Below are 16,201 nucleotides of genomic sequence, written 5' to 3' on the forward strand. Positions count from 1 at the left end.
AATCTATTACATTGCAGTTATGTTGAATCCGAGTACATATGGTTTGATTGTACGATAGATAAGGTAGGGAGACGAGCTATTTTGTTCGCTTGGGCTGACCGATTTCGGGTGGCGCGTGGGGCACTGACAGCCGCACCGGTGCAATTCTGTGTAGCTGTTTACTTCTCGCGATTGCATACGATTCGAGTGGCATTTTCGCACAGAGGTTCATCAAATCTAACCAAAATATGGAACTAGTATGAACATAGTAGCTTTAGTGTGTTAATTTATACTCTAATTGAGGGTGATTGTTTCTAGATGAGTTCTCTCGGTTACCTTCTCAGGTTTCCCCACAGTTAAAACTTCGCAGTTGCGATTGGATTTCGATAACAAATATGTGCAGAAAAAATTTAAAATCTAATTAATGTTACAAGTTTTCCTTCTCGGGATACCTAAAGTTCTCTGCCGCGTATTGAGATATGAGATTTTCAAAATTTAGTTCCATTCAATAGATCGCGTTTACATAATCACATCACTTACCACAGTGAATCCTGATTCTTACCACTTCCCACTAACAATTATCCCTTCCTTGATAAACGCTAGGGAACCACGCTATAGAGGCGACCCTTCTGACCTTCGGGCGGCGAATATCATACTAACATTCCTTCCCTTCCCCTGGTGACTGTAAGGACGTGGCCGGCGTCGTTATTGACCATTTAAAGCTCGAATCACCGAAAATTGCACAACGAGAATGATTTGCTAGTCCCAAGCGTCATTCTGTGTGTTCTTTGTGCAATTTGGTTGGTTCAGGTCAATCACGGAGAGCAACTACGAATTGTACAGTCTACCCAAGCTCAAGCTCAAATATTTGAATTCATAAAATCAAACTCATCTTAAAAGGAAAAAAAATATCCTAGATTGAAGTGTATTGCTGTTCTCGCATATTGCACATAGCGATTGTAACTGAATAGTTAAAACTCATTAATTTAATTGTTGATTATAAGGATTTCCCAATAGTGTCTTTTATCTTCAGAAATCAAGGGTCAAAGCTTCTTGACGATGTTTACTTACCTCACCAGCTCAATGTATCTTTCGGATGAGATTTTATTTTTTTTATTATTTTATTTTTATTATTAGATATTTGAAGATATTTATCAATCTAGAAAAACCGTAAGAGTACATTTAAATATGAATTAGAGTAGTACTGAATCTCTAAATCCCAAACAAAAATTCAAAATTTAAATATTTTTTTTAGTACTAAAATTTTTGATGAAATATTTTTTTGATAATTTTTCTTGATACACCGTGGTAAGATGCACATTCAATTTTTTTTTTCAAATTTTTATCTCGGATCTATTGGGGATGGCGTGAAATAAACGAAAAAGTACGTTTTTCACTACGTCAAACCACATAGGGGTTCAAATAAACCACCAAAATTTCTTATTTAATATCCTTTACAATATTTGCCATACATCTAGTGATTTGGTTTGGGTGCACTTTTTACTCCCTTACCCGGCCAGGCCCTTTTTTTTGTTAGAAATCGACTTTTCAGACGAAGAAACGACCAAGTGCCAAAAAAAATTGTTTTAACAAAACTTTTTTTTGACAAAATTATTTTTCGAGATAACAGTAAATCTCGACGAGTAATGTAAATTTAAGAGATTTGGCACTAACAATTTTTTTTAAAACCTCGAGTTTCGGTGATCTTTCGTTTAAAAAAAAAATCAAATTTTTACGTTTGTTACACTAATAAACAAAGTTCGAATGAGCTAATATTTTGCAAAGGGTATATTAACGTGCAAATAAACATTTCGCAACATTTTTTCATGAGGTAACTTTTTGAAAATAGAGATGACCATTTTCATTGGCACTCTATTGTATAGATTCAAATACAATAAAACCCTAAAATTCTATTGATGAAAAAAATGAAAGAAATGCAAAAAAATTCACGAGCTTGACAAAAAAATAGCTTGACATATGAATAACTTGAGTTGTTTATTTTTGTCAAACTCTTCAAACGTTTAGGACAATGAATGGTTTGAAATATATTTTCGATGATGGAACATTTAGAAATACTGTAATAGAACTATGTGAGCATGGTAACATGTTGTTTATGCAGACACAAAATCGAGTTATCCAAGTTGAAGCAACATTGATTTGAAGAAAGAGAAAGTGCATATCACTCTTTGTGACGTAATTTTGCTTTTCTGTCGAATAGTAAAATGAGCTTTTATCTTTTCTCTCGTTTACAATGCGGCTGTTGAAGTGAAACTAAAGAAGATATGTACGCAGCCAGTTTTTAGTAAAAATGAAACAAAAATGTTAGAAATTCTATTTTTATTGAATACTAACTGACCCGGCAAACTTCGTCCCGCCCAAAATTTGTTTTTTGATTTCAATATCTTAAAACATTCACGTTTTCTTACTTCACGCAAGTTTATAGGTCTAATCGCAGAACTGTTCATTGATCGATCTTCTAATCGACCCCGCTGAATTTACCTTTTACTATAAAATTCCTAGTACTTCTACCAAAACTCATCATTATAATATCAGATTATTTTCAGACACAATTCTCGTTCATTTTTTTTTTCTTTATTTGAGAGGCTTCCAGCCTCCTGAACTGGTTCAGCTAATTCTCGTTCAAAATTTTTCAACCGCTTGCAAATAACATGTTTCTCCGTTACATGAATAAATGCTTGAGACAGAAAATATGATAGAATAAAGACAGTCCAAAATCGGACAATTCCTTCCTCGAGTTTTGCTCTTATTAACACATTCGGCGACACATTTTTATTGGTATAGATAGAAGAAAATATAGCAGTGCGTTTCATCACCTGAAAATCCATTTTCACATTCGAACGAAGATCAATTTCGTTGGCGCAAACATCAAATGGACTAACAACGCTTGTCACTATGTAATTGTAGAACATATGGGAATTAAATTTTCCAAATTTTCTCTTTTCTTCAGAGTTTTCCGAAAATTTTGATTTGTCGTGTTTGGTTGGAATATTTTTGGTTGAAATATGTGTAATATTTTTAGGGAACCCCTCTTCTTTCCAGAGGAGGGACGGGTTTCATTCTATCATTGAAACGTTTCTCGTACCCAAAAACCCTCACATCCCAAATTTGGCTTGATTTGCTTGATTAGTTCTCGAATTATACAGAAATTTGTGCTTCATTTCTATGACAGCTCCCCATTAGAAAGGTGGGAGGTGTGTTGAACCACCTTAGAAATGTTTTTTGCCCCGTAAAACTCCACATGCTAAATTTGGCTCCATTTGCTTGATTAGTACTTTAATTATGCAGAAATGTATGCTTCATTTGTATGGCAGTCTACCACCCCTCCCCCCTCAGAGAGAGTGGTGGAGTGTCTATTCACCATAGAAACGTTTTGTGTCCCCTAAAACCTTCGCATGCCAAATTTGGCTCCATTTGCTTGATAAGTTTTCGAATTATGAAGAAATTTGTCTTTCATTCGTATGGCAGCCCCCCCTAAGAGAGGGGAGCGGAGTGTCTAACCATAAAAACATTTATTGCACCCCAAAACCTCAACATGCGAAATTTCGTTTCATTTGCTTAATTAATTCTCGAGTAATGTAGAAATTTGTGTTTCATTTGTATTGCGCCCCCCCCCCCTAAGAGAGGGGGAAAAGGTCTCAAACTATCACGAAAAACTTCCCCGGCCCCAAAAACCCCTACATACCAATTTTCATTTCGATCGGTTCAGTAGTTTTCACGTCCATAAGAATCAGACAGACAGACATTTATATATATATATATATATATATATATATATATATATATATATATATATATATATATATATATATATATATATATATACATATATAGAAACTGTTAAAATTAAATCAGTACAACAACTGAGTATTCCCAATTTCTTCAATCTATCGTTCGTATGCCAACTAACGTACTTTTTTGGGAACGTTCTTTATGCATAGGTTTGTTTGAGGGGGTATTCTAGTGTAGAGACTCGAATTTCGGACGTTTTTTCGAGCTCCGTAAGAATAAAACAAAGAATATTCCTGCTATCCATTATTAAAAATTGAAAGGAGAAAAAATAATCATAACGTATACGCCAGTTTGGAAAAACTAGTTTCGAGAAAAATGCGTTTGGAGTTCATTGTTATGGCCGTACCAGGTTGAATACCGCATCACTAAAATGGCTCTAACTCTGTAAATAATATGATTTTCGATAAATCCTTTCTATGGTATATTTTAGAATGCCTAAACTACAGGAATATGAAGGAAAATTTTTTGATTTTTTTCAAATTTGTAGACTAGAATACTGCCTTAGGGACAAGTTTTCATATTTTTTTCGAGTCCTTTCCAAATTGTTGAATGGTTTTTGTTGAAGTGTCAATGTCCAAAATTCCCCATATGGTCGATCTGACGGACAATTTGGATTTATGGCCGTATTTTACTTACGTTTCGTCGTACATTATTATGTGATTCAGATTTTCAAGGAGCATAGTGTCGTACAACTTTCGCATCTTCGCTGATCCTCGTCAAATGTTATATATCAACAAGATAGGGCTCCCTGCCACACCTCGAACCGCACTCAGAAGTTGTTGCAGGAACATCTGCCGTTCTGCGCGAAGGACATGTGGCCGTCATCCAGCCCCGATCTTAATCCGCTGGATTACGTACTATGTACGTCACTCGAGTACAGCATGCCTCAGATAAACATTGACCCGTAGAGTAATGCGGGGCAAAGGTGCGCACCTAACTGTTGTCGTCCAATAACTCTGGAAATAAAAGCAAATAAAACTCCATTTGCTTACCAAATTGTAAACCCAGTAGGCAGGAGGGGGGTGTTCTGTGCTTTTTTATGGGTGGAGAAGGATGGGTGTTATGGTCGAACATACCACGTGGAAATATTTGGGAGGAAGGAAACTGACAATATAAGATATCCGAAAATGTCCAACATTTGAAACAGAATTCGTTTTTATTACCAACTAGCTGACCCAGCGAACTTCGTTCCATCCACAATTGATATCTTCTATATATATAAAAATCTCGTGTCACGGTGTTTGTTACCGAACTCCTCCGAAACGGCTCGACCGATTTCGATGAAATTATACTCAAAATACTTGGTAGGTACGAGAATAGGTTGTAAACTATATATGATACCGGTAGGATACCGATAACCATACATTTAATACCGAATAGGGTGGCTCTATGCAGAAAAAAAGATCTGGATATTTTTTTCAAAAATTTGACTACATACCATACATATAACCTTAAATTTTGACCCCAATTCCTTATTTTTAATTGCGATTTTATTATTTTTGTGTCAAAAATATTCTAATAATTTAACCGTTGTTCGTTTTTTCAACAGAACGAATTTATTTAAGTTGTTCAATGACTGATGGCGTAACGCCCGCTTCATTGTCGACCATCTACAAATACACAAGTAACATCAATTCATCTAAAGCAGGGAGCATCTCCGACGAGCTGGAAGCCTTTTTGAATGAGCACAATGAGTTATCGAAATTCTTCAAATCACATTTGCTCGGATTACAAAATGACAATCACGCTATTGCCATCAACCCTGATAAAACATCAGCTGGAGAGCACGTGTGTAGATCCAAAGCACAAGCGCTGCTGGAATCATGATAGCACGGTGACACGAGAAATTTAATGCGAGGAAAAACCAATAATCTGGAATTCATCGTTGACACACACCGTTCATACAACCCTCGCTATGTTCTTCTTCAATGGCACTAACGTTCCCAAGGTTTGCCTTCTCAACGTAGCACTACTTGCGTCATTTTTATTAGTAAATAGTTGCGATTTCGATGACGAACAATACGCCTTGAATGTATTCTGGAGTGGCAAGCTCAATAATACGCGTGACTACAGTGCATGAACATTAGACTAAGGAGACCCCGTCACAGATACTCAATTCATTATGAACATCATTTCTCATTTTGATTTAATATTTATGAACATGCGACGAAACAAACAGAGGGCGCGCTCGAAGGATTTTTATGTTTATCATATAGTGAATTGACATGGTCAAGAAACGCCAATTCAAGATATCGTAAGCTGTGCCAACAATTTATGGTCGACATATACGCGAAGGTAGAGATTGAACGACTGCAATTCTTACTACACAATCAACAAAAGCGGTGCGAGGAATAATACATTCACTTGCGAGACACTATCATGAGCAACACCGACACAGCTTTAGTTATAGACAGGCCAAAGCGCAATGCATTGTCATGACATTGCGCGTGTGTTCAAACACAAAATGAAGTTCGATCGTATTCGTCCCCACATATTGTTGGTTGTATTCTGTTGAATGGAAAAAGCGCAATTTTGCATTCTGTTCAAGCTCAAGTCCAATCGAGTTGAGCAAATGTGACAACCTTGCCACGCAATTCGACGTAAACAACATTGGTCTCCATGTTCCATTTCTATGAAGCAAAAATAGTAATGGTTTTTCGGGTGGAATAAACACGCAAAATTTAGCATTCAAACACATTCAAAACAAATTTAGCATTCAAACGAAATCGAATAATAATTTTCATTTTGTACGTAATCTAATAATTATTTTTATGTACGTAATCTATACTCGCGGTATTTAATTTCTTTTTTGACATACAAACCTGATGCAGGCTAAGTCCGGCTCAATCCTGATACTGACTGTTTAAATCCGTGGCTCCGTTCTTGAGTTAAATCATGAGGAACGGGCACCATATCATTTTGATTTATATAGATCAAGTTTATAAATACATAGTTACCTTCACTTGATTTATTTGAAACTCATTGTTGAAAAAAATAACAATATTGTTGAAGTTCATTGTGAAAACATAAACATAACGAAATATAACCGTTATTGAATTGAATAAAAACATTTTTCATTTGAAATTCATTTTAAATTATTTTTAAGCAATTGTTTATTTTTATTCGTCATCTTGGATTTCGGTTCTGAGAATTCCGACGCTTTGCCTTGCAGCGCTGTTGTGGGGTTCGAAGAGACAGACGATGGTTCCACATGAAGCTAAAAGCCCAATCTCTTCCTGCTAGTTTTGCAACTTTGTTGAATTCGTGCTGGAGGTTGTTGGCTTTCGATAAATCGAACGCCATGCGCCGTAAATCTTTGAGAGTCATACAATAGATTACTTTGTCCAGTGGTCTGTAGATCCTCAGACTGCTCACTCGTAAATACCTATCTGAATCGCACTAGGTGCTCGCTGACACATTCCAATAGAAGTAGAAATGTCAATAAAAGAAGATTCGAATCATAAATCGCTTTCTGATATGAGCCTCTTCCTCAGAGCTGATTCAGAAATACCGCGGTCTGCCGCAATCCAACACTTCGAGACTCCCTCCCGAAGCATCTGTCGGGCCATTTGAGCATTTCTGGAGTGCATTTCTTCAAATCGGTTTTCTTTCTGTGGGTCCCATTAAAAATTTTATTGAAAACATGCGAGCTTTTACTACACAGCCACTGCCCACCTTTGCCCCACAAGCAATTTTTGAACTAATCGAGTTTTTGAAAAAAATTCTAGAACTTTTTCACAAAAACGAATACGCACTATCTTCTACTATAGAATGAAGGTTTCCTTGACAGTGTAGTTTCGAACTTTCCAATTAGTTTAGGTATGTAAATCGTCATCTCCAAAACTGAAAAATTAAGACCAAAAAATCGCAAAACTCTTTTTACCTCATAACTTTTTGCCACTTTCATGAAATGTATCTTTTTTCATATGTGTGAGCTGCTGGTGTAATAATGTATCAAACGACTACACTGTTGTTGAAATTTGATGCTCGTTTGCTTCAAAATGGCCAATGCGCACCTTTGCCCCGCATTACTCTACTTGGAGAGGAATGGATCCAGGGTACACATTCAGAACCTGTTGTTGGAATTTTTGGGAAAAAGTGGAAAAAGATGGTTTTTCGGATCACCCTAAAATGGAAATGGGCACCCTAACGAAAAAATAAAAAATACGAACAGAAGAACAGAACTACTTTTCATGGAAATCTGAGAACCAGTATATCGGTTTGACATGGAATGGCTGAATATGTATATTTTTTTCCAAAACCCCATCAATATGTGCATCAAATGAAAGGCATTGACTAGTAGCTATTCATGGACAATTCAAATACAAGATGGCCACGTTAACAAAATAACCAATTCCTTTTTTTTAACGGTTTCATTCAACTTGACCTGTTTGTATGTATGTAGGTTTGTCCCACATTAATATAAATTTGACCCCGTTCTTCTTGACTAATTGATCTGAAATTTGGAACACACTTTTATCTCTGCTGTTATTATAATACTGCGTATTCCATTATCTTGAAAAATCTTATTTGGTCGCCGATATAAAACGACTGATTTCATATTAGCTTGAAAAAATCTTGATTGGGATATGTTTATCAAATAAATTGACTTGACTTGGAGAACAAACTGCATTATGAACAACATAAATTCAGAAAGGATTTGGACCACCCCTTCATCACTAAAAGTACGGCTCAACATGGATTTTTTATAATGTCATCTCCTTCAATTGTTGAACCGTATGTACTTAACGTGAAAAAAGTTTAGTAAAATTTAATAGGTGGAGGGAAACGATAGCAAGAACACAGCAAGCACTTTGATTGTCAGAAAATGTGAGTTTTTCGATCGTGGTTAGAAAGTTTTTTCCGCTGATTAAACAAACTTCTGTTCGCGTACAGAAGAGGCCCGGTGGATTTCCGTTATCCATAGTTAACCCTCTACAGCCCAAGTCCGCCTTTAGACGGGCTTCGCGGATTCTCTTTTCAAAATATTCAGACATTATTTTCAATGTTCACCCCCACTAGAACGTCTTTAGAATATTTTCATCTATCACACATACACATTGTTTTTATGCTGGCAGCTTTCTGCTAGGAGTATTTCATGTTGAAAGTCGGAAATTCGAGATAGAAGTGGAGTGTGTTTTTTTAGATAAATAAAAAACTTGGGCGGTAGAGGGTTAATAGTTTCATCATATGCCCCACGATTTGATTTTAGCCTCAATGCCCTAGATTAATGAAAGGGGTGTGATAACTACTAACTGCTACTTGCTCTATTATTATTTAGCTTTTAGTACATTATCTGCATTATAATTATGTTTTATCACAATGAAACCGTTTAACTTAAACAGTTTTTTTAGTGTTTGTTTTTATGCTTCGTTTGGGTTCGTTCGTTTCTTCAACCCTTGAATGTGTCAAATCATATAGATTTTTTCTGAGTTATTATGGAGGTGTTTCTCTTTTGACCAGGGTCTGTTTTGAAGTCGTATATTAATTGGGCTGTTCTATGTCAATTTCCGGCAACATAGCGATTTTTTCTGCTTGATTTTACATTGTCACATTGTCGGATGAAACTGTATTGTCAAATGGTTGAGCCTGCTTCAATGCACAATGGTCCAGGAGATGCATTTAAGAGGAAATTAGCATTTAGAGCTCATCAGTTATTCTCTAGACAAAAACTGTCTTCGACAAAGTTGTTACTCATGATAGAGCATTCGCTTTTATGTTTTCAAAAATATCTTAATATTATTATAGATAGAGGTAAACATAGTTCGACAATGTTGTAGCTCCAATTATTTGAGACATCTTTGTAGAACAAAGTTTTCTCTATCTCTTGAAATAACCGATATAGCGCTTTTTTTTCCAAGTTACGTTAGGGTCACCATGAAAAAACTGTTTTTTTTTGCTCTAACTTTTATGTTTCGAATTTTACATGCAAACTGTCTTCGAAAGACATTTAGAGCTTACTAATACAAACATTTTTCGATGCAGAACTCAACTTTCCAAAAGAACTATAATTTTAACGTTTGTCACACGAGTAAATGAGGTCCGAATAAGCTAATATTTTGCATAGGGTATACTACCGCACACATCAACATTTCGTAGCAAATTCCGAATAAAAAATCGAGATAACAATTTTTATTGGCACCCAAAACCATACTTTTCGTTTCGTGCTTCGAAAATAAATCAAGTCCCAGAGTGTCGATTTTTGACAAGAAAAAAATTTCGCGATTACAGTAGATCTCGACGTTTCATGCGATTTCAAGACATATGGCATCAATTTTTTTTTTCGAAAACACCGATTTACTTTACTCCCCATTGGGTGATTTTTTGATTTTCAAAAAACTCAAACTTTGACCGCTTTGCGCCACTCTCCCTTAAGTCCGATTAAGCTGATATTTGGTATAGGATGTTTTTTCGAGATGGTGAACATTTTTTATGGGGTAACTTTTTTAAATTCGAGATGACCATTTTCATTGGCACCCAAATATACAGCCATTCCATGCCAAACCGATATAGTGGTTCTCAGATTTTCGTGAAAAGTGGTAATTTTGTTCTTTATCGCAAAACATTAGACACGTATTTTTATTTTTTTCATTTCCATTTCCATTTAAGGGTTGTCCGAAAAAACTTTTTCCTCTTTTTTCCAGAAATGGCAAAAATGCCAATTCATAACTTTTGAACTACAAGACCGATTCAGAAGATCGATAAATCAAATTAAAACCAATCAGCTGATATTTTTTTTAAAAAATATTATACTTGCAGAAAATTTGAATTCTGTTCTCGTTATTATTGATTGTGTTAGTTTTTTTTTATTGTTTTCATAGTCTCAGGACCAAGGGCGCTATATATTTTTTGTATATAAACAAAATTCAATTTTTTAATCGTCGTTTGTTTTCCAAACAGAACGAAATTATTTATGTTGCAGTTGGGAAGCAGTTGAGTGCTCTAACAGTTCGACTGTGACGGCTCTATGACAGTGACTTGAATAGCTACGTACAAAAGTTCTCACCGTAATGAAAAAATAAATAAAGGATAAGTCTTCGATGGTTTCGCAATAATGCATTATACATGTCAGGACCAATGAATCTATGTTGCTTTTACTGATGTTTCGCCAGTTCAGCAAAGTAAACGATCTTAAAGCATACATACACGAGTAATGGGAACAATTTTCTGCGAACCCTTTCTAAAACCTGACGATTGGGCGAACAATTCAAAAAAATTAGATTGTTTATCAATGTGAATGAGCTTGGATATCCATTATTCCCCTTCCCGTTTCTGTGGGATAGGAATAGTGGTACAGAAATGTCAGACGAAAATATGGTTTGTAAATTAATCGCCGTGAAAATTCTACTACAATGTAGATAGTAGAAGACAAAAAATGTGAATAAAATGAAGATGTAAGAAATGTCGTTTGAATCATTTTTCCCCATACCGTGTGAGCTGTTTGTCCAATCGTCTCGTCTGAAAGAGATGTGAAAAAATACCACCCATTTGAAAAACCTATTGTTTAATTATTCAAAATTTAGTGTTGATTTTTGATTGTTTTTCAAGTTCAAAGCTTCCTAAGGCAAATGTTACAGAATAACTACGTCCACGCAACAATCGTCAGCGATAGAGATCGATCCACGGTCGAAATAAAATCGATTCATCCTTACAAAACTGCTCTGCTCTGCAAGACACATCGGGCTGCTGTTCTATAAATAACTCAACAATGATCAATCAACTGACTTCGCTGTCCGGTCTAACTGGATAATGGAAGAACAGAAGGAAAAAACGCCTAAATGGCTACTGTGTAAATGTATACCATATGCAATGGTATAGAAGGGAATACTCGAGCGCCGAAAAATGGCAACTGTATAATTTGCTAATTATAGATATGATATGAACATGTGACATGTACACGATTGAAATTCGGCTCTGTTACAGCTAAAATGCTAATAAGCCTAAAAAAACAAAAGGGATAAAAAAATGTCGATGAACTGAAAAATGGTAGAAGTTTCGCATATTTTTATTTCGCATTTCGTTTATTCAAACTAGATAAGCTCTACTTTTACTTAACACTAAACCTACCGATGTTGTATACCTATTCTTACCACAGCGGGTCGAGTGACCCTTCATTAATAATTAATAATTAATAATTAATGACTCGATTCATATTGTTTTGTTGAGAAACGTGGCATACCATATTTCTCCTGTATATTTCGACATTTTGGGATTACAATTATTAGCAAAATATTGAAATTACAACTTTTCACATGCAAAATAGCACTGTAGCTTGAAATGGTTACTGTTAGCTCGCTTGGTCAGCAATAAAATTAACTCTGATCATTCACCATTCATCCAAAAATACAACAAAATATATGAAGCAATAGCAAAAAATGTGCAATGCAATGGTTTTGTATCACAACCACACATACAAATCATTCTGATATAATATAAATTTTTGCAAGGGTCAAATGACCCCTTGCAGTAGTTAGGGCAGATTACATATATTTCTCAGTAAAAAAATAACAGAGATGAGTAAACACTGAAAAATACTCTCGATGTGTGTTTTAGGAAAAGTGGTGTAGGCAAATGATGTTGTGACAATGTAATTTGCAAGAAAATATTGACTAAAAGTTTAAAATGGGTCATTTGGCCCCTCGTGGTAGGTTTAGTGTTAAGGTACGTTTGATTAAATTCATCACTTTTGTTTTAATTTTCGCTCAATTTACTTTGATATTCAATCATTTTATTTAATTTCATATTTTAAATTCAAAATTATGATCAAACTGATTTTTGCAGAGCTTTTACAATTTTTTTGTTTTATGTTTCGTATACGTAATATTAAACTTTCGTCGGAAAAACATATCCTTTGAATGAATGTGTTCGACCGAAACGAACTAAATCACGCCGATTCGACATTCAAACTCAAAAATGGCCCATAACCGAACTTCCTATCTCCGGGTTGAAAATTATATTATTCCCCACCAAGATTCGATGTAAAGCGAAAAACAATGCGCCACTAAAATCTCACCAGAAGAGAAATAGAATGACATAAAAATACGACAGGAAAAAGCATTCTCCCATAAAGTCTACGGTTTTATGATGGTACATTGTTTGGTTTTTGGCCACCAGCTACCAGTCCGGGTTGTTGTAACCAACCATTTATCGGTTTCGTTTTTTTTTCTTTCTTTACGACCATAAGCCACGTTTTCACTCATCTTCACCCCCACAAACAGACACCGGATCGGGTTCCACCACCACCACCATCAATACCACCATTGTTAGTGTTTTCGGCAGGCACAAGCTCCAAGGAGAATCATTTTGGGGGTGATAATTTAGGATAGTCCGTAAAGTAATAATGCCATGATTTAGAAGCGAGTTACGGTTCGTCGCTAGAGCTGCGAGAACCGGATGTCGTCTACTTTCGCCAGCGTGGGCTAGATTTGATGGCTGGGAAGAGTGTAATCGGTAATAAAACTGTTATCAAGAACACAGGAAGATTATGGTTGCTTCTTGAGCTCATAGTTAAATATCAAATTCCAGCCTGAAAAGCCTATTTCAAATCGAGTATATGAAACGCTGACTAACCTAACGATTCGCTGATTATTAACTGTGTTTTATTTGTTTATCGACCAGGAGAAGTTTAATCAATTATCAAACATCTGGTGTAAGATTTCACGATGCAAAGTTAATCATCCACTGACGGTCCATTTAACATTCTATTTCCAGATGGCAAGTTGACGTTTCGGAGAGCGAGCTGACACGTGTGTCACACAATGTGACAAATTTTGAGTTCCTGTACGAACCGTTCTACGTCGCACCGGATACTGTGCCCCCTCATGATGAACGATTCCTCGGTTATGGATATACCAGGAACACTCAGGTAAGATCACTGTTTTTTTTTTATTCGATTGTAGACAGTTTCTGGAAAGCTCGGTTCCTCTTTTTCGGGAGATAATTAGAAGCATATCACTCTGACTGTGGGTAATTTATTCTTTATTCGCTGTGTGAGATGAATATGAATAATCCATGAAGCGTCACTGGAGGTAACGAGCTAAAAATGCAAAAATCCATCACCACCACCAGCCACTGGGCATCATTAGATGGTCAAGTATAGTATCACCATAAATCCAATTCACCGGCTTGGTCTGGCTTTGCTTGATCCCAGTGGGATTCCAGCAACCGAGCAGCAAGCCAGGAAGAGTCATGACAGTGGAAAAGTTCGCCAGTTTTACGTTCCCTTTGGTCCTGAGTCCAGGCCACTTGTCACATTACGACATCTCATTTCAATGGGCTCGTTGGTGAATGGACCGAAACAGAGATAGAGAAAAAGAGCACGTGCGGAAAATTTGCATACTAATGAAAATTATTAGCTTGACTGCTGTTCCTGATGATGTCGGCGACAACGCCGTTGTACTCGGAGAGTGTAAAATCCACATAGACAGGAGAAAAAACTATCTCCGCGAGTTGTCACCAATGTAACGGTGCTTGTTTGCTCGGTGACGATTGCTTTTGCGTTTTATTACGCACGGCTTTCACCTTTTGTTCGTTTGCATCTCAGTCCGGTTGTGGAATTCTGCAGGAAATGTGCATCTGGTCGAATAATTCCAGGAACATGGTGACATTGGGTCTTTTAATTTATTCTAGTTTATACAGCCTAACGTTCTTTTGAACATCGCACTTTACCAATTTGCAAAAAAGGCCCGAAAAGTATCCCTTCCTTGATAATAAAGATAGATTTTCTGACCAGGGCCTCACAAATTACACTCTCATTGACGAATCGTCACTCAGTAATTTACCTACTGTATTAAAAACTGTAGCTTATTCTCGTTGGCTTTGCTCAGCTCTGTTTTCGAGCTCAATAAAGAAAAAAATCTTCTCCTTCGGGCATGCATCTTTCATTTTTTTATCTTCACACTGAAGCGATGTTTCTAATCCCCAATTTTGGATCGAATTGAAACATGTATTTGGTGGGGAGCCCATCCAGAAGATCTTATAATGTTGTATCGAACAACTATTCTCTCAGTGATGGAGTATGGCAGTTTCTGTTTTCAATCAGCTGCCAAAACACACCTCATTAAACTCGAGCGAATTCAGTATCTTTGTCTCCGTGTTGCGTTGGGATGTATGCCCTCAACGCATACCATGAGTCTCGAGGTTTTGGCAGGCGTACTCCCACTAAAAGATCGCTTCAATTTATTATCTCTTCGGTTCCTCATCCGGTGTAAGGTCATGAACCCATTGGTGATCGGAAATTTTGAGCAGCTGATCGAGTTAAATTTTCACTCTGGATTCATGAGTTCATATCATGAATTCATCTCCATGCAGGTTGATCCTTCTTCGTATATTCCCAACCGTGTTTGTTTTCCTGACTACATCAATTCCTCTGTGCATTTTGATCTGTCCATGAAGCAAGATATCCATGGATATTCAGATTATCAACGTTCGAGGATCGCTCCAACGATCTTCGATGCAAAGTATGGGGGTATCAATTGTGATCATATGTACTTTACTGAAGGGTCCACTATAAACGAGTCCACAGGATTTGGAGTGTTCAACGAAATTTTCAGCACCTCCCATAGTCTTCAGTTCCCTTGCTCAGTGTATATTGCTGAATTGGCAGCGATTTACTGGGCACTGGACAGCGTCGCCTCACGACCTGTTGAACACTTTTACATTGTAACGGATAGTCTTAGCTCTGTCGAAGCTATCCGTTCAGTGAGGCCGGAAAAGCACTCGCCGTACTTCCTTGAGAGAATACGAGAAATTTTGAAGGCTTTATCCAGACGCTGTTATGTCATTACCTTTATCTGGGTCCTTTCACATTGCTCCATTCCGGGTAATGAGAGGGCTGACTCATTAGCAAAGGTAGGTGAAATTGAAGGCGATATTTATCAGCGTCAAATCGCCTTCAATGAATTTTATTCTTTAGTCCGCAAAAATACCATCGCCAACTGGTAACGCAAGTGGAATGAAAATGAATTGGGCCGGTTTCACTCGATTATCCCTAAGGTTAGCCTCAAACCGTGGATCAAAAGTCGGGACTTTATTCGCACCTTCTCTCGACTCATGTCCAATCACTGTTCGTTAGATGCACTACTCTTCCGTTTCAATCTTGCCAGCAGCAATCTCTGCGTTTGTGGCCAAGGTTATCACGACATCGAGCACGTTGTTTGATCGTGCGAGGTGTATCTGGTCGTCAGATCGAATTTAGAAAACTTCCTTCGGGCCCGAGGAAGGCAGCCCAATGTGCCGGTGAGAGATGTGTTGGCTCGGTTAGACCTTGATTACATGTCCCATATATATGTTTTCCTTAAAGCTATCGATCTTCGAGTATACGTGATATTCTTATACCCTTCTTCCCCTCCTTTGCGGGTAATTCATCCCCTTGCTATAAATAGTAGAATAAGTTGAAATGTAAATACACTAT

General features: G+C 36.8%; 1 protein-coding gene across 1 annotated transcript in view; it reads left to right on the top strand.

The window, feature by feature from the left end:
• LOC129770706 (beta-1,4-glucuronyltransferase 1) overlaps positions 1-16,201 on the top strand; it is a 91,950-nt gene that overhangs the window by 35,928 nt on the left and 39,821 nt on the right. Inside the window, exon 3 of the mRNA XM_055773695.1 lies at positions 13,501-13,654. Coding sequence (XP_055629670.1) covers positions 13,501-13,654 — 154 coding nt within the window. The remainder of the gene's footprint in view (positions 1-13,500; positions 13,655-16,201) is intronic.

Source organism: Toxorhynchites rutilus, chromosome 2 (genome assembly GCF_029784135.1).
Source record: "Toxorhynchites rutilus septentrionalis strain SRP chromosome 2, ASM2978413v1, whole genome shotgun sequence".
In the NCBI taxonomy this organism is placed as follows: Eukaryota; Metazoa; Arthropoda; class Insecta; order Diptera; family Culicidae; genus Toxorhynchites; species Toxorhynchites rutilus.